Below are 27062 nucleotides of genomic sequence, written 5' to 3'. Positions count from 1 at the left end.
AAAAGGTATCAGAATTAGAAAGGAAGAAGTAAAATTATCTCTATTTGCAGACAACATAATTTTACACATAAAAAATCATAAAAATCAACAAAAATCATTAAATCTAATCAAAGAATTCAGTAAAGTTGCAGTATACAAAATTAACATACAAAATTAGTAGTGTTTCTGTATACTAAGAACAAATTTTCTGAAAAAGAAATAAAGAAATTGATCCCATTTATTATAATGTCAAAACACTAAAATACTTAGGAGAATAAATTTAATCAAGGAGGCAACAGTTCTCTACACTGAAAACTATAAGAAATTGATGAAAGAAATCAAAGAAAACACAAATAAATAAAAAGTATTTCTTGCTCATGGATTGAAAGTATTACAATTGTTAAAATGACAATACTACCACAAGCCATCTATAGATTCAATTGCAATCACTGTCAAGATTCCCATTTTCTTTCTTTCTTTCTTTTTTTTTTTTTTACAGAAGTAGAAAACACTCCTAAAATTTATTTGGAACCAAAAAAGACACCAAATATCTCAAAAAATTCTGAGACAGAAGAACAAAACAGGGATATCACACTTCCTGGTTTCAAACTATACTAATCAAAACTCTGTTACCAGCATAAAAACAGATAGGCCAATGGAACAAAATCCAGAGCCCAGAAATAAGCCTAAGCATATATGGTCAACTAATATTTGACAAAGGAGCCAAGACTTCTCAATGAAGAAAGGCAGTCTATTCAATAAATGGTGCTGCGATAGGATATTCACATGTAAAAGAATGAAACTGGACACACCTTATACCACTCACAAAAATTAACTCAAAATGGATTAAAGACTTAAATATAAGACCTGAAACCATGAAACTCCTAAAAAACATATAGAACAAAAGCACCTTGACATGGGTCTTGGTAATGATTTTTTGGATATGACATCTAAAGCATAAGCAATAAAATAAAAAATTAACAAATGGGATTACTTTATATTAAAAAGCTTCTGCACAGCAAAATAAACCATAAATAAAGTGAAAAGACAACCTATAAATGGGAAGAAAACATGTAAACCGTATATCTGATAAGAGGTTAATATACAAAACATATAAAGAACTCATTCAATTCAATAACAAGAAACAAATAACCCAATCTAAAATGGGCAAAGGACCTAGAGAGACATTTATCCAAAGAGGATTACAAAAGGCCAACAGGTACATGAAAAGATGCTCAACATCACTAGTCACTAGGGATATCACTAGTCTCAACATCGCATGCCTATCAGAATAGAATGGCCATCCTCAAAAAGACAAGTGATAACAAGTGCTGGTGTGATCGTGGAGAAAAGGGAATACTTGTGCAATGCTGGTGAAAATGCAAATTAGTGCAGCCACTATAGAAAACAATATGGAAGAGCCTCAAAAAATTACAAATAAAACTACCATACGATTCAACAATTCCACTTCTGGGAATATATCTAAAGGTAACAAAAACACTAACTCAAAAAGCTATCTGCATCCCATGTTCATAGCAGCATTATTACAATAGTCATGGAAACAACCTAAGAACCCATCATTAGTTTAATGGATAAATAAGATGTGGTACATATATACAATAGACTATTATTCAGCCATAAAAAAATGAAATGATGAAATCCTACCATTTGCAACTACATGGATGAACCTTGAAGGTATCATGCTAAATGAAATGTCAGAAAAGACAAACACTGAATGATCTCATGTATATGTAGGATCTAAAATTTTAAAAACCAAACTCATAGAAAAGGAGATCAGACTTGCAGTTACCAGATATAGAGGTGGAAGAGGGAGGGGAAATTGGAGGGAGATGTTCAAAAGGTATAAACTTCCAATTATAAGATAAGTAAGTGCTAGGGATATAATGTACAGCATGTTGACTAGCTAACACTGTTGTTTAATATGTAGGAAAGTTTAAAAAGTAGAGTCTAAGACAGCCGTGGGCAAACTACGGCCTGCAGGCTGGATCCGGCCCGTTTGAAATGAATAAAACTAAAAAAAAAAAGACCGTACCCTTTTATGTAATGATGTTTACTTTGAATTTATATTAGTTCACACAAACACTCCATCCATGCTTTTGTTCCAGCCCTCCGGTCCAGTTTAAGAACCCATTGTGGCCCTCGAGTCAAAAAGTTCGCCCACCCCTGGTCTAAGAGTTCTTCTCATCATAAGGAAAAAATCTCCCTTTTATTCTTTTCTTCTTTCTCTTATTTTTATTGTATCTATGTGAAAAGATGGATGTGAGCTGAACCTATTGTGGTAATCGTTTCAAAATATATGTAAATCAAACCACCATGCTGTACGCCTTAAACTTACATAGTGACATATGTCAATTATTTCTCAATAAAACTGAACAAAGAAGTACAGCCGAGGGAGACTGAACTATTTTTTAAAGTTTGCTTTTATTAAGCCCGGCTGGTGTGGCTCAGTGACCTATGAACCAGGAGGTCACTGTTAGATTCCCAGTCAGGGCACATGCTCAGGTTGTGGGTTCAATTTCCAGTAGGGGGCATTCAGGAGGCAGCCAATCAATGATTCTCTCTCACCATTGATATTTCTATCTCTCTCTCCCTCTTCCTTCCTCTCTGAAATCAATATTAAATATCTTTAAAAAATGCTTTTATTAAATACCTACTATGTGCCCAGCCTTGAACCAGGTTCTTTACATATTCTAAAAACTAACCCTTTAAATAAGCCTATAACTTAGGTATTATTAGCCTCATTTTACAATGAAAACGAGGTTCAGACAACTTAGTGACTTTACAGATAAGTGGAGAAGGAAAAAAAACCCCAAACCCTTGATTTCTCTGACTCCAAAGCCCATACTCTTATAGAAATGAAGATCCTATGATAATGCCAGTAACTACTGCACTTCTGCCAGTAACTACTGCACTTCTTAGTTCCACAAAGAACAACCGGATAATCTTACATTACTCAACAAAACATCCTGGCTGATTGATTGACTAAACCTTCCTTATGACTTCCTCAGGGCCTTTATCCCATTTCATAGCCTCAACTATAAGGAATGAAGCCTCTCCCTCATAGACTGAGGACCCCTGACCTACTTATGAATTCTCCATGAAGTTGGGTTTTATTGCAACCCAATCATTTAATTTCCTGCTACTCCAGGGCTGACCACCGCACACCCTGAGTGCAGATCAGACAAGCCCATCACCCCATAAGTCAGCAGCCGGACGTATGAAGCCTAGCTTTGCAGCTCACAAAGTAGAAGCAAGACACTGGCTGAACACTGGTGGTGTCACTGTGTGTCCACAAACAAGTACTCGATAGTTCCACTCTTCAACCCATTATCTCAATGTATTTTTTAAATAGCATTCCATTACGTGAGATTATAGAATATCACACAATAGATAATATCTACTAAAATTTACTTATGCTATTATCTATCTTCCCACTCTAATACAAAAGCTTCATGAGGGCAGGGGCTTGTCTTAGTCACCGCTGTATCTCCAACACCTACAATGGTACCTGGCACATATCAGACACTCAACAAATGCTTGGAGAATGGGACATGAGATAATATTGTATGATGACAATGATGATCACTGGCACTTTATATGCCAAGCACCATTCTAAGTCCTTAATATTCACTGGTCCATCAAATCCTCATAACAACCCTAGTTTACAGATGAAGAAATTGAGACATAGGGAGAGTAAGTGCTTTGTTCAAGGTCACAACTGGTAAAGCCAGGATTTGAACTGAAGCCTGGTGGTCTTGATAGAAAGTCCCTATCAACCACTAGGCTAAATGCCTTAGCTAGTCTTTTAGTCCCTACCTTTTAAGAGATAAATTGTACAAAATGGGAGCCAGAATACAGGCTTTAGAATTGAACAGACTAGGCTTGGAACCCCAAGTCTGACATTTCCTATTCATGTGACCTTGTGCAAGTTATGTAAACTACATGGTTCTCTTTCTTCAAAATGGGAGTAAAAATATCTGCTTCCTAGAGTTGTTGTGAGGTTTAATGAGATAACTTAAGTAAAATTCTTTTGGAAAAGCCTGACAATACACCATTACAAAGTGTCACTATTATTGTGATTATCATTGTTAATAGCGTGGTACAGACAGCAAGTGATAAAAAGGAGTCTATAATAGCAATTTCAACCAGTGAGCCACAAGAATTTTTAAAACATACAATATGTGACTATTTAGTCAGAGGCACTGACCTCTTTTCCTTTTTTAGATTGTCCAACAAAACGTGACAATAGCCAACATAACAATAGCCATCCGGTGTGAATGAATCAAAATTATACCTTTGATGTCAGATAGGCAAAAATATATTTTTTTGGTATGCCACAGAATTTTAGTGACTAGTTTATGTGTGCCATGAGATGAAAAAGATTGACAGTTGCTGGTCTAGAAGACAGAAGAATTACTGAGGAATTACAAGTGAGTCATGGTGATCAGGAAAAGTATCATGTATATAGACATACTAAAGATTTTTAACTCAAAGTTTCAGAACTGTGATTGGTGAGCAACAATAGGGTTAAAGCCAGTCTACATGACAAGGGGGCTTTGTGTCCAATGCCCCACTCCTAGGCCAAAGGTTCACAGGGCACTTGATGGGAAACCATTATGGACAACTTAAACAATAGCCAACTACATAATTCAGTTAACAATGAATTACTAAGCACCTATTAGGTGCCACACACAGAGATAAACCCAGTTCTGAGTGTTGAGGTGGTGATGAAACAGAAATAAATTATTGAGTATGCTGTGTGGAAGACCAATGACGGAAGGAGACTGACATTGCTAACAGAGGCAGCTCTAACCCAACTTTCCTGGGTGAGAAGGGCCTCCTACTTGTCTCATGGTAAAGAAAAGCAGAGGATGTTTAAGACCAAGGGATCTTTTTGAGCACAGGTGCAGAACAGTGTGGTGCAGTTCCACAGTGGAAGATAAATGGAAGGCAGGAAGCTGCAGGATGGGAGGCAGGAAAGGAGGGCATAAGCCATGCCACGGAGGGTCTCCTGGGCCTTGTGAAGGCGGCTGAGCTTGGTCCTGATCCACACATCAATTAAGTAGCCATCTCTGAGACCACATCTCAACTGTGTGCTTATAGCAAATACGTTGGTTTCCCATGAAATACAAACAAAACAGCACTGAGAGAGAGAAAGAATATATTATTTTTTTAGGCTCACTGCCGAATTTTCTTTGGGGCCCTATTTTTCTTCCTGAATAGATCATGGGCATTTTTAGCACAAGTGTAGTTCATCACCACCTCATGATACTGTTCCCCTTTTGTACTCTAAGGTCGTTTTCAACTCTGTTCAGCAAATGTTATTCTCCCTCCCCCAGTGCTTTGAACAACTTGGTAAATATTTGCTGAATTGGGCTGGATTCATTGAGCAATGACTATGTAGGTAACCTTGTGCCAACAGCAAAGGCTGGGGCTTAAAAGTAGGGGGAGATAAAAATATGATTATCACAGCACCTTCACCTCAATAAATTTGAACGTCTAATGATGCAAATGAGACATGCATGGCAATCATATACATACCACCAGGCAGACTGCAGGGTGTTGCATTTGTTCAGGAGTAGCCTTTGCCTGTGGTGGGAATCTAAATCCCACTTTCCCCAGACATTCAACTCCTTGAGGGCAGGGGGCTGTATCTCCTTTCCTACTAAATCCTTAGAGAATACCAAATAGGAAGGGATTGGTAAGTATTATCAAATGAATCTATTTAATCCCCACAACAACCCTGAGAAGTATAAGTCATTTTGTAAATGTGGAAACGGAGAAATCATGTCACTTGCCAGTGGTTATAAAGGTTAGCAAGTGGTACAGTAAAAATAACAATAATAATGAAAACAATAGTAATTATTATTTTTCAATGTAAGGAAGACTGCCCTTCATTTATTATTCTCTATATGTCTCTACCACAGGACTCTCTTCCCATACTAAGATGGTAAACGTTCTCTCTCCCTGAAGGAAAGCTGAAGTTTATAATTTGAGATATTGAGCTCTGGTTGGCTTTTTTCTGCTGCCAGGTTTAGTTGCTACAAAAGACACTGAATGGCTTTAGGACAGGGCATCAGCCACATCGCAGGGAAGGACATTCTTTAACACAAAATTTTCCCAATACTCTCCCATTCCCTCCCCAGTCCCCAAGTGAGAATTAATCCAACTTCAATTTAATTCAATAAATCTTTATTGAATACCTACTATGTGCTAGGCACTTTTTCTCAGTACTTCCAAAATAAAATACACCGAAAGAAAGTCTCTGAGCCTGTCCCTCTTGTGATTAAATCATATCTTACCCACTTTCATGTGAAGTAAAACCTCAAGGGCAGCCAGGGAACCCTCTAGGACAGAGAACAACTAAACCACCTAGCTTTGTAAATTGAATCACTTATCTTTGTAAATCAGTACAATGCTAACCCATAGTAGGCATTTTAATAAATTTTCATGGAATGAAAAAAATATTTTAAATTTTGCTCTGTAATTAGACAGACCTGGGTTCAAATCAAATCCTGCCTTAATCAATTACTGGCTGTGTAACCTTAATTTACCTTTCAAAACTTCAGTTAGATTATCCATAAAATAGGAAAATTAACATTTACTTTTTAGGATTGTCTTAAGGATTAAAGGTGATGGTGTGTGTAAGGCACAGTGTCTGACTCATAACTAGAGCTCAAGAAATCAAAGCCAATTTCATTATTTCCCGTCTTACCTCTAGGTCACCTCCACTACTTTTAACTGTCATCATTATTATTGTAGCTTCAACTGGGTAGCAGGGACAACGAATGAGGTTTGCTAGTTAAATATTCTGATTAAGAGCAAACCCCAACATATACCATACAGACATCGATTTGTCAAAGACTTAGAATACAATGTTCCACATCAATTCTGAAATAATCAGAAGTCATCCTTTCTTTAATAATTTGGGAAGATTCTAGAGATTTTATATTGTATAGCTCTGAAAAAAGTTGACTTTTTCTCCCTTGGGATAACACAGAACTCACTATCATCTAGAACAGGGTTTCTCAAATTTTACTGACCATGATCCAACAAAGCAAAAAAAAATTATATTGAACTTCATATCACAATTCAGAACACAGATAACTGAAGCAAAAGTTTTATGATATAATACTTACCCTTATTAAGTATCAGCCACTGGTATTTTCTTTTCTACTGTATTCCATTCTAGCATGCTATTGTTTTAATTTCTTTAAATTCTGGTCAAGATCTAGTAAAATAATTGGCAAAACTAGAAACTAATAATTTACTAATATTATTATCCGTCTGTTAGAATGTATCAAGGATATAGTTTAACTGACCCTCCCATTAAGCTCTGAAGTTGTATTAATTCCATTTTATATATTAAGAAACTGAAGGTTAGGTGACTTGGACTAAATAGACTCCCGCAAGTTGATGACAGACCCAAGACTCACAAGTCTTCTAACTGGTTCAGTATCTTTAAAAAATTATAACTAAATTCAACAAACATTTATTGAATACCTACTATGTGCCCAGCACTTAAATAAGAGAGCACTTGACATGATCTCTACCCTCCAGGGCTCACAGACTACCAGGAGTGACAAGCATAACTTGATACATGCACTTGGAAGTTTAATAGGTGCTTTTCTATTCTGGAGGAAATAAGCTTATTCCCAAACCACTGCCCATCTGGTTATCCCACAAAATAAGCACTGGTACCTGTTGGTGAGAGAAAGCAGTGTACTCCTTCAATGCCACATTTCTTTACCATCTGAAATAAAGTTGATATTTTTCCTCCTACTGCTTTTGGCACTGTAACCCTAAAAGCAATTCGCAATGTGACTTCACCAATGAGCATCATCGTCATAACATCACCCTATGATTAGAATAGTTCTTTAATGACGATTCCCTCTGAATAACCAATATCTACTTTAGAAACATCTTTAGGGTGACTTCAATTTCTGAGAAATCATGACTCAATAAAGACAGCTCTTGACCCTGCAAGACAATCAGGAAACTATAGTTCTCTGACCTAAGACATTCCCATAGCTATCAGTTCAAATAAAGTCAAAACCGAGTCAAAACACCTTAAGCGTTCTAAATCATAACTTCTACTTGTCTCTCTGGCTTTATGCTTACACATCCTAAGCTGCATTCGCACCAGACTATTTGTCATTCCTTAAGCAAGTTCCCATCTCGGTGTCTTCACTCTTACTCTTCCCTCCACACAGAATTCTCCTTTCTCCTAATTCTTCTGCCTATCTAGCCTTCCTGGCTCCACTCAAGGCCTCCATGAAGCCTAGTTTCCTTCCCCCAACAAGAAAGAAGGTCTCTCTCTGTTGTCCATTATACCTCCTCAGCCCAGACACATTTTGCACTCTGCCTGTTTATTGTCCTTATCGACTACATTGGAATATATATTAAATGCTGCCACATTCCAAGTGGCACCTAGAATGTGGTTTCTATGCAATAGACATGCAATTGTGTTGGCTGATTCCACACCGGAAAAATTGATCTAGAAAATGAATTGCTTCCCCCTCCCTGTCACCCCCTGAGAAGTAAACTTTGGCCAAGCTAGATGTATTCCCAAACACTCGGGAGCTAGGGCTTCCGATATTGCTAAACATATAAGCTGAGGCAGGTGGCTGAGCTCTATTTTCTGTAGAAAGGGGTTAACAGTACCTGTCCCAACTACATTAAAGACATCAAACTGACACCATTGGACACAATTATACAATGTTAAGTGGATGTGAGAAATGATCTCCATGGTCACAGGTCCACTTCAGTAGACTTGTGCTGGGAACAGCTGAAGTCCTAGAAATGCAAACCTGCTCCTCTGTTCTTGGAATATTCACACAAGCAAATGGTTTAGGAAGAATACTGTTAAGAATATACCAACTGTGAGTCCATACCACCAAAATTCACTAATTAGAGACCTTTTTAAGAGATTTTACTAAAGCTCTTCTAAGCTCAAAGGCTATTTTTCTTCTTGCAGATAACCTTAAGCCAGAGGTATAAAGCAGGAAGGAATTGAGATTCAAGTATTGGCTTAAATATGGATGAATTTTAAATTTTTAATAATACAAACACTTACCTAGCAAGAATATACTAAGGATATCCACTCCCCTGCCCATTCACCTGCTCAAATCTCTCACTCAATTATTTCTTTTGGCTTTTCATTAATAAGTGTGAGATTTTTCGAGGCTAACCTATGCAGAAACATCTCTTATACTACCCTTTCTTCAAAGTCAAGACCCTTCCACAGATATATTTCTGCCCATACACATTCTAAAAATCAATCACAATTCATCCAGAGACCTTGTGCACCATATACAGGCTGCTTACAAAATCCCTAGGAGAGCCTTGGTGAAACTTTGAAATAGATACACATGGAAAGAGAAAAGTTCTATTGTCTGTCTGTTTCACAGTAAAGGCCTTTCTTATAAAAAGCATCGAGCCTGCAAAATGACACTTGGAGGATCAGATCAATTTAGAGCCCCTCCCCCTAGTTTTAAGGGTGAAATTGAAGGAAAGAAAATGACTCCCCTTAACATCCTTACCATGGTGGTATGGAGTGTAATTCAAAATCCATGACATTAAAACAATGTTCTAAGGCAGTGATGGCGAACCTTTTGAGCTCGGCGTGTCAGCATTTTGAAAAACCCTAACTTAACTCTGGTGCCGTGTCACATATAGAAATTTTTTGATATTTGCAACTATAGTAAAACAAAGACTTATATTTTTGATATTTATTTTATATATTTAAATGCCATTTAACAAAGAAAAATCAACCAAAAAAATGAGTTCGCGTGTCACCTCTGACACGCGTGTCATAGGTTCGCCATCACTGTTCTGAGGCTATGTTTTTAGTTTAAGTCTTGAACCCCTTTAGGGACTCTTTGTATTATTTCCTTGCCCACACTGGTCACAGCAACAGGTCCCAATTTAAAACAGTTTGTGAATTTATTTAATGTGCCTATATATTCACCCTTCAGAGCCTTGGGAAAAAGGTACAAAATTAGGCTTGGCTTGACACCACCCGCTACCCCTTCCAAGTGTGTGTGATCAACAGCTACGTCAACGCCTTGGGGGTGATTTTCCTCCTTTCTCTTCCCTCCCCTTCAAATGGGAGGGTAATAAATTGAGGGCCAGCCTTCTGCTCACATCTCCAACACCTCTTCAGTCAATCTGATCACTTCTGGAGCTGTTTGCACTGCCAAAGCCATCCGTCACCCTGCCTCACCAAGCGGGAGAAGGAAAACTGATGGCAAGTTAGAAAAATCTCATTAAGCCACTTTTTGCTTCAACCTCTTCACTACTCCTTAAGAGAGAGAGAACTTCAAAATTCACCCTATTAGGAAAACAAGAGGAATAGGAAAAAAAAAAAGCTGATGTAGTTAAGGGGAAAAAATAGCTCCGAAGTAAATTGGTTTCTGGGCCAAAGTCAAATAACTCACAGGTTATATTATCTATATCTATATCTAAACCTATATCTATATCTATATCTATGGCAAACATTGAGACCATATCAATTAGCCTTAACCCATTTTTCTTTCTGGTTGACTTCTGATTTCCTGACAGACTCTTTCATGAAACTAAAAAAATAGCACTGATTAAAATTAATTTTATATTCACCTTTTTTCTCTTTTAATGACTACATCCCATATTAATTCTAATTTTGAAGGAAATCATAGATATAACTTCCAAAATCCTAGGAGAATGCAGAAAACTTAAAGCCACACAATCCCAGAGAAAAAAAACTGAGGGCTTGTCTATGTTTAAAAGCCACCGTGAGTCACACCGCCCCACGAGTTCTGGGGAGAAGATAGAGGCTATGAGGGTAACATGTGATGTCACTTCTCCCCAGGACATCTGGCCTGAGCAGAAAGACTGATATACTGAAGGGACCTTTAATGCTCTCTAAGCACCTCTGATATACAGGTTCTGTGTATGACTGGTGCCTTCCAATACCGTTTCCCAACTGATCATCACAGAAACCCCATGAATCAGGCATTACCACCCCCATCTTAAAGATGGGAAATTGAGGCTCAGAAAGCTGAAATACCTCTTCCAACATCATCCAATGACTAATTGGAAAAGGCAGGATTCTGACCCAAATCCACCTGACGTTAAAGTCCTTTGAACTTCCTGGTTTCTTAAATCAAAGAGCCATCTCTCCAGAGGGTTGCCTGTGCACACACACCACGAAGATCCCCTGGGTCCAGAGATAGACTCATGGTTTCTTGGCCTCTGAGCTGCCCCTGCCGACAAAGACATGGGAATAACGGTATCTAGTAGAAACAAATCTAATTTTTCTACACGTACAAGTCGATGTAATGTGTTTTTAGTCCCATCTGCAGACTGGCCCTCTGGGTCCTAATCACAATAACCAGGTTGTTTTCAGGATTAGAACCTTTTCCATTACAGAGGTGGTTAAAATATAATCAAGCTAGAAAGTTATCCTCCCCCAAAGCCACGTAAAACAGAGAAACTCCAAAATAAAACCAATTTACATATTTTAGCCCAAATTAAAAAGCAAAAGCTAAGGAATCCCTTTTAATATCCTGAATAATAAATGCACATTTATGTAAAGCTTCCTTTGGGGAACGGTTACTATGAGGACAACATTCCCAATATTATTCATAAATATCACTTTTGTTTTTGGTGTTACAGTAAGAATCTGGACTTGTGGAAATTGTACTATCTGTACTGAATGCAACAACAGAGATAACTAAGACATGTACAATATCCAGAATTTTATTTGTGTGGTTGGCTGCATTACAAAAAGTACATAGAAAGGATGAGTCAAATCTGGTCAAAATCACAAATTGCAGGGACTTAGCAGTTTACTCCATTTTAAGTGAGCACTTTCCTACTGGAAGTTTCATTAGTCAAGATTGCAAGTTCTTAGGCTTTCTACTACAGACTTTTAAATAGCATTTAAAGCTAAAGTTTATCATGAACGCTTATTTACTACTACTGTATCTTCAAAGGGGGCACTCGAAAAAATGTTCAACGGAGCCTGTTATTTTTCATTTACAAATTAGAAAGCAAAACTCTAAAGGGTTTATACTGGCAGCTTAGGAAAACAGACTACTTGAGATGCCATTATTGGTACATCCTAGAGTGCAGTGAGGGTCATGGCTGTCATTCTATTTCTTTCTCTCTCTCTCTCTCTCTCTCTCTCTCTCTCTCTCTCTGAATGCAGTATCTAAGTGTGTATGACAAAGAGACTCTATGATTTCTGCTCCACTAACAAACTTACAGTTTGCACAGGGGCATGCCAAGAGGGTCACTATCTTCTCGGGTCCTCCTTAGAAGCTAACATGGGGAAAGGCATTCAAAGAATCATTTCTGTCAGAAGCGAAGCATTCCTATTCTGTAAAATTCACAGGTTCTACCCAAACTCCACAGCCAGCTGATGGAAAATAAGTTCCTTCCAACTGTCCAAACTGTACTTTTTCCTGAGGGTGAACAGCTGGATACATGGAATCTTATAGACAAAAATGTACAGATCTTTTACTTTTATCTTTTGCAGTTATGCCTAGACTCTTATAAATACGAAAGGAAAAACATTTCTGTACTTGAATGTTCCAACAGATCTTTTCTCATAATTTGACATAAACCTCATTGTCTAACATCCAACCTTAAAATCCCTCACCCCAACTTTATCCCCAATCACAGGGACTTAGCCTCTAACTATGTCTTTTGATCAGTGTCAGAAGAAAAAGAAATAGTGACCTTGAATTGTACGTTCCAAAGAAAGGCACATAAGTTAGTCCTCAACAAATACATTTTCATCCAACAAAAATGATAGCTAGCCTCTACTATGAACACTGTTGACAAATCAACTTCAAGGGCTAGCTGTTAGAGAAGAGTAGACAGTCGAAGGTAACTGATTCATAGAATGAGCAGGAGTGGATTCAATCCCACAAAGTTCCCAGAGAGAGGAAACCTCTCTGCTGTGGTGTTTTTTTCAGAATTCGCCATCTTGGCTGGAATTGTTTCACTCGTTCTTCATATCCTGAAAAAAAGAACTATACTTCTTATAGAAAAAATGTATGAATTACATTTTTTTATAACTTTAAAATGAGTAATTTAAAAATTAAGCTCAATTTTAAATGTTATTTTCAAACCAAGAGTCCAAGAGAATTTATTTTCAGGAGAGATCTATAACTTGTAATTTATTTCCATTAAAAAATATAACCCTGGCCTGGTAGTTCAGTTGATTGGAGCATCATCCCATACACCTAAAGGTTGCGGGTTCGATTCCCGGTCATGGCACATGCCTAGATTGCAGGTTCGATCCCCGGTTGGAGTGCGTACAGGAGACAACCGATCATTGTTTCTCTTTCAGATCAATGTTACTCTCTCTCCTCTCTTTTTCTTTCTATCCATTCCTCTCTCTCAAATCACTAAAAATACCCTCAGGTGAGGATAAAACATTATATGTGCAAGTTTCATATTTTACTTTTATGGTTAAAAGTAATCCCCCAAACAATAACAAAAACCCAAGCACAATAACTGCACTGACCTTATATCTCCAACATTTTCACTGCTTTCTCAACCAATTATTTAAAAATTCCATTATGGCATTCAGCATTTCTTGATTCTTGCAGAGGGAGGATCCGTAGTGAGGCGGGTAGAAATAGCTCTGATATTAGATACAACAAGGATCTGAATAATAATCTTCCCCAAAGCAAAAATGGTCAGTTCTAAAATGGTCCGGCAAAAGGCAAACTCTCAGGGGTGGAGGGAGAGCATGGGCAAAGGAGAAGGAGAGGAAGAGAAAGCTGCCAGCCTGTTATAGGAGCACTGATACTACTTAAGTTATTTCTTAATGAATGTACAAGAAACAGCATAAATATTACCATTGAGCTGAGAGGATGTGAACATCCAAAGCAAGTTAGCTGGCTGGCTGACTGCTTTTTCATTTTTTGTTCTTTTGTAACAATTCCATTTCCAAAGTGTTTGATTCCTAACACTGATGCTCCAAAGCTTTTGTGAGCACACTGCCGGAATACTTAATGAGATAAACAATAAACAAAATGGCTCGTCTCTGGTGCCCCCAGCTAGCATCCCAAACTGGATATAATTAAAGGTGTGAACAAGCAGCAAGGAAGTAATGAGTCTGCAAAGTCAAGGTTCTGAGAAATTATCTGGCATCCGGAACGACACCAGTTCAAATTTATCACTCATTAGCTCTTATAACGGCAAGGTGCAGACCCATATGTTGGTACCCCTCTCCACTCTTGTCCTCCAGCCTTTTTTTCTTTCCATTTCTAGATGGCTAATTTATGACAATTACTGCTGTGACAACTCCCACCCACCTAACCACCCACAGATCACCTTTCATTTTACCCTTAGAAAGCTGCTGACCTATAAAAGCCTTATACCCTTAAAATACGCTGAGATTTTAAAAATACAAAGATGTTCCCAATACACACACACACACACACACACACACACACACACACACACACCACAAACTCACAAAACAAAGCATGAGATGCTAACACAGCCACCCATCTTCTCCTTGGTTTTTTTTTGTTTGTTTTTGTTTTTGGTTTTTTTTTTACCAATGGTTAAAGATTAGGTTCAAATGCTCCAAAGCAAAAACAACTCTCCTTCCATATACTCATACGTTTTCATTCAAATCCAACCCGTGATTAAAAGGGCAGCTTCTGGCTCTCAAATATGATTATAGATGTGAACGTTTATAGTCTTCAAGTGGCAACAGTAGAAAAATATTTGGTTATTAATAGAAGTCTACGGGGTCTGGATAAATCTTTTTGAGGAAGTTTTGCCTTTTTCTAATAAGATAGCTCTTAGAGTTTGTGAGGAGAAGAAGCCTCTTCATAAGGGGAGCCAGCCCAGTTAGGTTTTATTTCCATTTTTGGATGTACATATACTTGCATGTATGTATATACACATTTGGTTATACCAAATAAGAAAAGCTTAAGACAGGTGCAGGATTCTAGAAACATACATGCTTACGCTGATACACACACAGTGTCTCTCTCATACGTATACTTTCCGCATGTCTCTCAAACGGATGGGAGAATGGATAGTGGCAATAAAATGTTGACCGATTTCAAAAGGGGAATAGGCCAATTCTGTATGATATGGCCCATCGACTGGGAAACAGTAAGATAAAAGCCTGAGAATGTTTATGTCCCTTCATACCCCCCAAATTCCCAATGACATTGGGGAAAAATACTGCATTGCAGCATTTGCCAGCGCACCCTCATATGTCTAGCATCCACTGGCCATGTCACTAACAAATGTACATATTAAGTGTCCAGGCACATAAATAAGTGCTTGGTGGCCACAGATCATTGGGCCCGAGGAAGAAATTTGTCAAGGCCAAAGTACTTCTGTCCATGCACAATGACCTCTATCAAGACCACCATTCCTTACTGGTGGTACACACAGATAATTTATTTAATTTTTAAAATTAAAATAAAGCATTAAGATGCAAAGGGCTAATTGAAGCAGCATATCTCCTTATGGGCGGAATAGCATTTAGTCTCCATATAGGAAGAGAATACACCCACAATAAGGAAATAGTGCAAAGGAAAGAAATAAAAACCAAAGAAAAGGACTTGCCTGGAGGAAACCCTTTCATTGTTCACAGTAACTCTTAACTGAGAAAAAACCCCTTAATTTACCCTCAAATTCTTTCAGAAATATTGAACACACACACAACACAATGTTCATGCAATGACTTCTAGATCTGAAATTTCAAATAGATTACCCCCAATAGAAATGCTAAGTTTAAAATATCTGAAGTCTAACATGTCCCAAACCCTAATACAAGACTGAATTTAGAAATAAAATGCAAATGCATAGCTCATTTTCTCTCTTTTTCTTTAACAAAATATACTATTGTTATTACCTCACAACAATCTGGCCTTCCTCTCATAACAAAATCCTTGAATATTCAAAGGACCAAAGAAGTGTTATAGGGAGAGAAAAAAGTTTGAAGGTTTTGGAAAACTGTCCAACAAAAACAAGCTCATCTATATTTGGTCAGGAGGATGACTTGAATGAATGGCAGTTAGGAATGAATGGGACTGAGATCAGAAATGAACGGTTAAGGTTTGTTAGTTTTTTTTATTTCAGTTGTTTTTTTAATTAAAATTGCTTTGTGAATCAATAATTCTCAAAGGAATTTTTCAGCTATCTCCCCACCTATATTCATTTCACCCTTTCAAAATTTAAATATTAAATGACTTAGCTATTCTTTACAATGAGATATACGGACATTCTGATCATTAAAACTGTGATGAAAAGGTGTTTTTTGCAGAAATATTTCCAATCAGATTTTCATTTCTCAATAAATGCACAATCATTGAAGTCAAGGCGCACCTCCACATGCAGGTAGTAGGCATTAATATTTTTAAGACAAAGAAGTGGAAAAGGTCAGCAGTAGAACCACGTGTCTTTTTGACAACCCAAGCTTAGGTGACAGTGCCGATAGACATTGCTTTACCCTAACTAAAAAATGCTGGAAAATTCTCAGAAAAAATCTGTATTAGAGATAATAAAAACAATTCTATTTTTAATAGCGACATGGTCACACACTCAAAATATGAGAGCAAGGTTCAAGTAAATGACAAAAATATTTTTATTTATGTTTACCCCAAGAGTCAAAACAAATTTTAATAAAAAATCTCCCACTAAGAAGATATAACAAAAAGAAGCATTGGCAAGGAATAAAGAATTGGGGTCGGAGGAGTGTGCGGAGATTTGCAATGGAGAGAGTAAAAAATTAAGAATACTTCCAATAAAGCCAATTAGATTTCTTAACCTTTTACTACATTTCAGTATTTTTTAATCTCTCCTTTTTGGACTTAAAATTAGCTACCCGATCCTGTATCAAGTTTGTCTACGAGGAAGAAATCGTGACAGATCATGGTTTCAGTTGCTTTTACGTTACATCCTATTCGCCTGAGTACTATACCTTTCAGTCCTTCTGGTACCCACCATCATGAGAAAAAGAGACTACTAGTAAAGCACGCTTCAAGAAAAAGCGAGAGATGCCTGTCACCAGCGCACACATGGGTCCCAGACATTCAGAGACACGGAAAAAAAAATCAGCTTTTCACTCAGTTTATGCCAAGATCAGAATCGCAACCAAATGCCCAACAGAAGGCAGTGGTTGCAAGGGCAGCTTATGGATCTGTGGCTGGAGATATGAGAGGGAAGCACAGCAAAAGGCTAGAATACAGTTTTCATTTATTATTTTTAAAAGTAAAATGAGAGATACAGTGAACTCCTTGGAACTGTAGCATCAATATCTGATTTAGTCAAAATACCACTATCACCTAGCACAAAATCATTGTTTAGGGTACAAAATCATTGTTTAGGGTAAATCTATTCTACCTATGGATGGATATTTGCTGGAAAATTTTTAAGAAATCATTTTCAGAACCTATCAGCTGTGGGAGTTTATTATGCTTCCGTCAACTTCATTCAATATAATTTACATTATTTTTCAAATAGCCTTGTAGGATTCCTTGCGATTTTTTGCACGTACAGTTTCACAGCAGGGAAAAGGAGAGAAAGAGAAAGAGAGAGAGAGTGAGCAAGATTCCCTACCCTCCCTTCCCCCTCTCCTTCTCTCTCTGTTTTTTAAACAAAAAAAAAGAAGAAGAAGAAGTAAAAACAGGGGAGACAGAACAGATGCTTAAAAATAGATTTCTAAAAATCACTGTAAGCCAAAGTTAGAAATGTAATTAACACCTATTTATAAAGAATAATTAAAGTTGGGCTGGCCACAAAGAACAGCAAAGATAATCAAGGTCCTGTGCCCCCCTCCCTTTTTACACTGTTTGCAGTGTGTTCTCATGATAGCCACCTGCTCCCTACTCGGCTTTTCCTCTGTTCGTTTCCCCGGCAACCTTTCATTGGGTTTTCCTCCCAGCTATCGCTTTCAGTTGGGCTGCTCGGTCTAATCTTATTTGTTTTACACCCATCAAAACAAGCAGCCAGACAAAGGCAATCCTCTAAGAATGGGAAAAAGACCACAGCTTTGTTATAACATCTATGCAGAGCGAAAAGTCCTCCCCAGGCTTTTCTAGTGAGAAATAAGTGAGATGGATATGAATTTACAGCCTCTCCCCACACCCAGTTTTGAAACCACACGAAAGATACTGCTGGTAAAAATTCAAAGTCAAAGTGAGCACTCGCGGCATCTGATCTTGCCATTTTGTGCCATATCTTCAGGGTCAACATCAGGCGAGGAGTGACACGCAAGGAGTTTCCTTGCTGCTGCTTCTTCCTTTTTTTTTCTCTTCAGAAAAAGATGCTAAAAATAGATTTACTACTTTGGCAGAAAGGTTTTCCATTTCCCCTTCCACATCCCAAAGTCCTGTTTCACAATCCATCTGCTGGTACTGAACCTCACCTCCTCACCCCTCATTCCTAGCCTTCCCCATCACTCCCAGCCGGAGACTGAAAAAGAAATGTGCCTTTAACTTTAACGGTCGTGCAATTCCATTGAAGGCTCACAGAGGCAGTGGACCCGCCAGCCAACAGCGGCCGTGACATTGTGATTGTCAAAAAAGACACCAACCTCGCTTGGCTAAAATGTGTGTTCTGTGGAAGAGGCAGCGTGAGTGCCTGGTGTGCATGCAGTGCCATCACACTTGGAGATGGATTCTGGTTTTCGGAAAAGAGAAATACTAATAAATGCACGCGCGCGTACACACACATACACACACACGATCTGCACAGTGATTTACGATGCACAGTCCTCCATCCTTACACACACACATACACACACACACACAATCGGCTGGAATCTCCACACTGCCTTCCTCTTTTCACTTACCATCTTCAAGCCATTCCACTCCATCTGTGATCAGAAGAAGATGGACCCTCACACAGTGTGTCAAAAGCGGAAAGAAACGTTATGTAAAAGCTGACATTCCTTCTTACAGAGCTGCTGCCCAGAGAAGGAAGCAACAACTCAACACGCCAGGCACCGCTACACATACAAGCCGCCTCCTCTTTTTTATGAGGTCATGACAGGAAACTCTTTGAAATACAAGATGCAGCATTTACTGAAGCCCAAATAAATCACTCTCTTTGCTGTTTTGACTGCGCAGCCCCCCGAAATACAACTGCCCATCTCAACGTTCAGTATCCAGGAGCTGCTGCCTCTCAAGGTTTAAATTCCCAGCACAGAAATGGAAAGACTCCTAACCCGGCTGCATCCACCTCCTGCCCCACAAAACCCAGGCTCGTAGACAAACCCCCTCTCCCTTTACAAAGAGAAATCCCTTCTTTTGCCATTCTGGTCTCACATAATATAACCTCTTTCAACAAACCAGCAGTTATTTCAGCCCACCTTCACCCCACCCATGCCTTTATGTTGAAGGGAAAACTGACAATGACCTGTTAAAAATGACAATCTATTTCCCCACTGCTTCTCAATAAAAGGACCTACCCGCACTCTCTACACAAAGAGACAGTAAATGTAGGAATCAAACAGCAGCAGAGAACTAAACTCTTGGTCAAGGTGTAGATGCTTTTCTTCCCTCCAGCAGCACAAACCACAGATTATAAATCTAGTCATACCTACCATAACCATTCTTATTGGCAAATATTGGGTCTCGCAGGGCTTCGACTCTTCTCTTAAAATTTGCAAAGGTTTCAGAATATTTTTTTAGATGACTACTATTGTTTTATATTTTTAAAGATCCACAAAACACAATGTGGATGATTGTAAAGTAAATCAATTATTTTAGGGGGATGGGGGAGAGAAACAAAAACAAAAAACAAAAAAAAAAGAAAGAAAAGAAAGAAAGAAAAGGAGCAGTGAGCTGAAACCCCTGATTCTAGGATGTAGATAAGAACAACTGAACAGAGCCTTGCTGAAATTGGCTCGAAGCTTCCCCTTTTTACATCCATTTATGGGACCATCTGTCAGCCGAAGGCAGGATCTGATTGGCTGGGGAAACGCAGGGAGGCGTTGCAACATCAGGTGCTATTTAAATTAGCTACTGCCAGATTGACGATGTTAATGATTTGGTGACCTCTACAACAACAGAGACCGGATTTCTGAACTGCTTCTTGTGTCTGGTAATTAAGGCTGGGCTGAAGCAACAACAGCCATACTTGTATTTTTACCTTTTCCCTCCTCCCAGCTCAAAAGTACTGTAACAACTGCAGGTCACTGGCGGCTGGTAAACCTCCACAGTGGGAGTGTCCTCCCTCTCCCTGTCCTGAGGGCTGCACCACCCCACCCCTCGGACAGAGGGCTTTTCTAGGATGGAATATTTTCTACCACCTTATCTTTCTCGACAGTTGCTTTCTAGCGAAATGCATATTTAATGATCTGCCTCTAGGCTTAAGGATACAACAAAAGCACTTCAATGGGCTAATACATCCACATTTTAACTTTATTTCCCGGCACTGCTGATTTTCAGTAAGCAATGCTCCTTCTGCAACTAACATGGCCAGTGTTTCAAAGGAATGCAAGTTGGAGAGTGTGCTTGCTCCGTGAACTAGGCTCACAAAAGTTTGCTTCAGAAAACTCTTTCCTAATAAATGAAAAAGAGAAAAGCCGGGGGGGGGGGGGGGGGGGGCAGCTGCCAGCCTCTACCTTTCTGCCTTCTGTATGAGCTTTTCAAAACAGAGAATGATGAATGATTTATTTAAATGAATTTATTTTTCAACTTGGATAGAGGCATGATCTGAATTTTTAAAAACCCATCCAAATGCACCCTCTCTTTGCTTTCCTGACCACTATAGAGAAAGTTGAAACATGCATTTGACAACCATCTCATTTCATAACTGGTGCAAGTGCTCATCTTGCTTAACTGAACACGTGATGTTGCTTCTCTCCTTCAAACAATGTCTTTTTTTTCTTTTTCTGTGGCCTCTTAAAAGACTTGCAAAGAGACATTTAGCAAGTGTGTGGGGATGTATACAGTTTGTCTATCATATACAATTCATAACCTCTACTCTACCAAGCCTCCAGCAGTATAGTATTTTGTTCTGGTTTGGTTTTTTTAAGTGGCTTACCTGAGGAGTTTGTGCTCTACTTCTATCCAAAAGACTAACTTATCCCTATTTATCTAATTCATAACTCAATCATTTTGTTCCTCAATAAATACACAGAGGTAACAAATATTACTAAAGACAGAATTCAACATAATCTTTGGCTGGAGTTGACAGTGTGTTGAGACTGGGCAGAGTGAAAATACAGGTCAAAAATCATGCTATACTCTGGACTTCAAAGTCCAATTATAAATGGGTCTGTAAAAATTTGTTAAAAAAGAAATAACGTTTACATTTTTTAAAAATGGAAACTATTCTCTACAAGCTACTGTGTCATGAACACACACACACACACACACACACACTCACATATATACACACACTTTTAAAAATACAGATACACCATAAAACAATATGTGTAGGGTACACTATATAAAGTATTAGATTTGAATATGAATAAATTCAGCTATTCAAAATAAAACTACATGAAAGAGAAAAGTGGAAATATTAAAATATAATCCCTTTAAGTGGAACAATACTAAATTTAGTAAACTTAAAATAATTTCCTGAGCAAATGTATAGAGTCCAATAAGTCACAATAGTACTACCGTATCTAATGAACTGTGTACTCAGGATGATTCATAGGTTAAGTCTTCTAAAGAGCTCACCATACATACACAGGGCAGGTACAGGTGCCCAAATCAACAACAGAAACTCTGAGTGGGATTTCACCGACATCAAAATATTGTGAAAAGTAAACACGAACACCATGCTGACAAACACAAATAAAAACAGCTCACTTGGAACAAAATATTTACTTTGTATTTCTCTGCAGGTTATAAAAGTCGCAATTTCTTAAAACCCTTTTCTCCTATCCATACTAATCTGGGCACACTCAGTGACCCATAAATTAACATGAGGTGTACCAAAAGAGACTGGCCACTTTTCCGGAATAGGAACTCTACATTACAAGTATAAATAATTAGTTGGTTTTGCTAGGCTAAAATATCCATGCACTTTGTATATTGATCACTTCTCTCAAAACCTCCACTCTGGAGTCTTTTAACAGAATCCTCAAACAAATGCACAAATGTCCTCAGAGGCCTTTTCTCTAAAGACAAAGGCAGAATCCTATTGTTGGGAAAAGTCAACCTTATTATTGCATTTCCAATAGTACCATTCATCTTTCAGAGTGAGGGGCTGACCGCTACATCAGTGGTGTGACATTTGCAAAGCAACAGATTCTCAATTTATTATCTCAAGAATCAGGCAGGCGAGTCTCCCAGTCATGCATGATTTTTTTTTCCGCCACAATCCTCCACCACCACAGAAAGAAACTTGTCTCACTCAAGCAGCTAAGGCAACCTAAAAATGATATCCCAGAGCTGTGGGGCTGCATCCCTCTTACCATAAATGAGCAGTTTCTTGACTCATTAATAACAATTTCCCTTAAAAGAGGTAATCTCATATCAGTCAGCCCCTCACCACCATGCACACATCCCAAAGGTTGCAGATATCTCAGCATCAGTCGCCGGCAGCCAGCTTTCCCACACTGAGTCCAGATGGACTGTACCAGAAGCCAATTCAGCGTTAATAACTACCTACTCCGCGCAGTGGAGAAGCCTTACATGGCACAATGGGCTAGGAAACAGCAGCCGGCTGAAACTGCAAATAAAAAAGACAACCAAATTCTCCAAAAGCACCAAAAGGGAGGAACAGAAATGGAAGCGTGAATTGTATTTCCTTGACTTCCATGAGAAAAATAAAAGAGAGAGAGAGAAAAAGAAAGAAAGAAAAAGAATCCTTTAGAAACATGGGAGGGGGGGTGCGGGGGGGAGATGAAGCAAGGGGAAAAACAAAACAAAACAAAACCCCAAACAGATGCTGCCCAGAAAAAAGTGACAAAATATTACCTCATTATTTAACAAAGCAGCATTAAGCGTCCTGCTGATTTCAAACATCTTGCCACAGATTTTGTTTTAAGAGAAACAGATAGAATCCTTTGCAAAGCACTCCGTCTGCAAAGGGTTCTTCAATTTTCTTGCGCACCACGGAACAGTCAATATATTATTTCCCTAGAGTTCGCACATTAAAACCTCTAGTCAGTGAGCTGAATTTTCCCCTTATCTCACACACAGTAGACTCCTGTTATATGTACTGCTCTCTTTGCAAGAGCAGCCTGCCCCAAACATGGCTGGTGTTTAAACTACTCTTTAAAGTAACAGTTCACTATATAACCACCAGGTGGGTAGAGTGCACGGATTCAAATGAACCATCCTGAAAGATCGTGATTTTTTTTTTCCTTTGGAATAGCTTTTGGGTATAGGATGTGACATGAGAAATGCCAGCATTCTAATAGGCACCTTGTCTTGTCTCTCTCTCTCTGTATCTTGACAAAATAAATTAATAAAATCCCTTCTCCAGACTTATAGTAAGAAAACAAAACAAAATACCCCACCAATTCTAAAAAGAACTGTGAAGAATGAGGCACACACAAGCTTTGTTTCATTCAGCAAAGGATGAATAAGGAAAATCCAATCAACGCAGAGCAAGGGGGAAAATCAAACACTCCATGGAAATACTTTCCTTTAGCAAAAAGAGAAAAATATTGACTCATGTGATAAAAACCCAATTCAAAAATATGCATATTGACAAAGCACATATAAGATGGAGACAAGAGTTTAAGGGTGCAACTTTTCTTCTGAATAAACTATTAGGTTTATTTGATATGGTCTTTCATGATGGGAAATAACCAAAAGCTTCAAAGCAAAGACACTGAAAACAAAACAAAAAAACACACAACAAAAATCCTAAGCATCTCTTCAAAAAACACAGTTATACAAATAGTGATAAACAACCACAAGAGCAAACTGATCACATATCTCTCCCCACTGCTGTTCTTTTCCTCTCAGATCAGCCTCGAAGTGGAACATTTCTGTGGTGAACTATTTTGGATGTATAGCTAAGTTGGTGTCTCCTTTGTACATTTCTATTCCAATTAATCTGCTCCTCTGCCAGGAACAAATAGAATGTCCCAGGTTGAAAGCCCCAGGTGATGGAGGGGGATGCTGAAAAGATAAAGAAACACCTGAACAAAAATAAATCTCATCACTTATATTGTTATAGGGCCTGATTTTAAGGAGGATTTTATTACTGACAGAGCATGCAAGCACCATTGTACGTTCCAGCATATCCAAAAGAGAAACGAACCCACACAGATACCTGGGATTTTGTTTTCTTGGCTGAACAAAATTAAAGCCTTGGAACTTCCACATCCTCTTGCAAACGCGGATGTTGATACTAGTATTTTTCCAGCCCATTTGTTTAAGCAACATTTAGCGCTCACCCAACAGGGACTGTCTCCTTCATCTTAAGTCAAGGCTGCATCACCTAATACCATTTACCTCCTCGCATATATTAAGTTTCAAGTGACAATTTTTAATTGGGGAGTGAGAAGGAGTTGCTCTCATCAAATTCTGGTTGTATGAAATAAGCTAATTTGTACACTCACCATATGTCTTAAGCACTAATTAAAAAATGTTACTTTCTTCAAACATTAAAATGTAATCAGCCTAGTAAATAAAAAATTCTCGAGTTTTGTGCCTTGGTGATAATTTAAAGAGTATTCATCTCAAGGTAACCTCTCTATTTTGATTACCAGGGGAGGCTTAAAAAGAGGAAAAAATACCAGGGGCTGTGTGAGTGAGAAAAGAAAACCACAACTGTACATAGCTGCACAAAGGAAAATAAGATGAAGCGGGTTTTTAAGGACCCATAGTCTTGTTACCCTGAGGCAAATCCAGCCAATCAATACCACCCATTGACGGTCTACCATCTGCCATGCTACCCAGTGATGTGGCTAAACAGACCTGTTCCATATGACCGTAGCCGGCTCATTTTCAGTCGATTAGGGCAGTTCCAGAGCATTCACGTGCATAGCACAAAACTCCAAGTCAGACTGAGCCTCTCTCTCTTCACACCAGTCCCTCCGAGCACAGCTGCGGACCTTTGCCTCCTGTTCCGGGTGTCTGGATTACCCCTTCTTGCCCCTCAATTGAATTAGCAAAATGGGGTGGGAAGGTAGAGCAAACAGACACTCACAAATACACACACACACACACACACACACACACACACACACACACATTGCTGGTCCTTCTCAGTGTCCTACAGAGATTAGGAATTTCATGTGCTCTGCCCTAATATGATTATGGCACACCATTTAAACAGCGTCATCAGTGGTTAGGACCTGACATTTTCCTGTGGCTCAATTTCTTTTTATCTTCTCCTTCTTCCTTCGAACAATAAATCTAAACTGCTGGCATTCTTCCTTCAGGGAAGATACTTTTCAGTGTGCCCAGACAGTGCTATATTATATTTAAAGGCTTTTAAAAGCATTTAAGCATAATTTTCCTTTGATGAATTGTGGTGCTGGGTTTGTCTTTTTGTGTGTGTTTTCCTGTAGAAACATTATATCAAATTTTATAGGAAAATACAAACATACTGCAGAGACAAGATGCACCTGACATGGAGTCCACTTGTAGGGTCAGGAATCCACGGTGGATGGTCTCTTAGAAATAAACTAGAGGCCCGGTGCACGAGATTCGTGCACTGGGGGATCCCTCAGCCTGGTCTGCACCCTTTTGCAGTCCAGGACCCATTGGGGGATGTCTGCCTGCCGGCTTAGGCCCGACTCCCCCTTCCCCCCGGGGATCGGGCCTAAGCCAGCAGGCAGACATTCCTCTAACAGTCTGGGGCTCTCGCAGTCTAGGACCCCTCACTCCTTACCACCCACCTGCAGTGGAGTTGGGAGAGGCTCCCGTCACTGCCACTGTGCTCGCCAGCCGTGAGCCCGGCTTCTGGCTTAGCGGTCCTCCCCTGTGGGAGCGCACTGACCACCAGGGGGCAGTTCCTGTGTTAAGCATCTTCCCCCTGGTGGTCAGTGTGCATTATAGCGACTGGTCATTCCACCATTTGGTCTATTTGCATATTAGGCTTTTATGATATAGGATGACCTGACAGTGTGATGCCTTCCTCTTCCTAAGTAGTTCTGTCTACTGCAGTGATGGCGAACCTATGACACATGTGTCAGAGGTGGCACGCGAACTCATTTTTTTGTTAAATGGCATTTAAATATATAAAATAAATATCAAAAATATAAGTCTTTGTTTTACTATGGTTGCAAATATCAAAAAATTTCTATACGTGACACGGCACCAGAGTAAAGTTAGGGTTTTTCAAAATGCTGACACGCCGAGCTCAAAATGTTCGCCATCACTGGTCTACTGCATATTGTGGGAAAGAGCTAGAAGAATGCTACAATGTGGGAAATATAGACAAATGGCTGTTTAATCCACTTAAATTGCCAAGAACTCACCTGGGCAGGTAACCTAACCTAAGGTCAATTCACATTTGATCTTCCCGTCTTCTTTCCATGCTACTAAGCCTTCTGCTAAAAGCAGAAGGATTATTCCCAGAATCACTGTGACTTTGACTGCATTCTTCAAGCACTAGGGTGTTTTTTCTGGGAAAGAAAATGTAAAGGACAGAAAAACTGCCTTATTTACAAAATTCTAAAAAAGGTGAAAACACATTTATCCAAGAAATCTAATTTTGGTGGAGTCTCGTCTGAAATTTTCACTGCTATCTCCTTCAAAATAGCCCAACAAAACTCAGCAGGGTCAACATGTGAATACACAGAATTCTGAAGATCCCTCCATGAAGGAATTTTGGGGGTATTTTTCATTTCAGTTCAGATGACCTTTACTAAAAATAAAAAACGAAGAAACAAGCAAAAAAATCATACTCTAAATATAAATCTTTACCAATCAAAGGCCACTGAGCAGATGAAGTATGTAGTAGCTACCATACCATTGAAGGGTATATAGTGTTTAACCAGATTATACTCTTTTGATAATAATTCAATATAGGATTGTTTAAAGTTCTGGACTCAGTTATAATTCTGTAACCACAAATAAAGAAATATCTATAACAATAAAAGTGTAATATACTAATTAGACTGTTCAGCTGAACGACCTTCCAAAAGTCATTCCAGATGTCCTTCTGGA

General features: G+C 38.7%; 1 protein-coding gene across 6 annotated transcripts in view; it reads right to left on the bottom strand.

Moving 5' to 3' along the window:
• ELAVL4 (ELAV like RNA binding protein 4) overlaps positions 1 to 24953 on the bottom strand; it is a 93229-nt gene extending 68276 nt beyond the window's left edge. For 3 of the 6 annotated variants that reach the window (XM_006087296.2, XM_006087293.3, XM_023752674.1), the window contains exon 1: positions 18821 to 19172. In XM_006087296.2, the coding sequence (XP_006087358.1) occupies positions 18821 to 18844 (24 nt within the window). In that variant the 5' untranslated portion in view covers positions 18845 to 19172. Of the gene's footprint in view, positions 1 to 18820; positions 19173 to 19573; positions 19675 to 22402; positions 22526 to 24863 lie in introns of those variants that run through there. The other 3 variants (XM_023752673.1, XM_023752672.1, XM_006087295.3) reach the window with 3 other exon arrangements.
• Between the last annotated feature and the right edge of the window lie 2109 nt (positions 24954 to 27062).

The sequence above is a fragment of the Myotis lucifugus genome, unplaced genomic scaffold (genome assembly GCF_000147115.1).
Source record: "Myotis lucifugus unplaced genomic scaffold, Myoluc2.0 scaffold_37, whole genome shotgun sequence".
Lineage (NCBI taxonomy): Eukaryota > Metazoa > Chordata > Mammalia > Chiroptera > Vespertilionidae > Myotis > Myotis lucifugus.
This window is presented reverse-complemented; position numbering and strand designations above follow the sequence as displayed.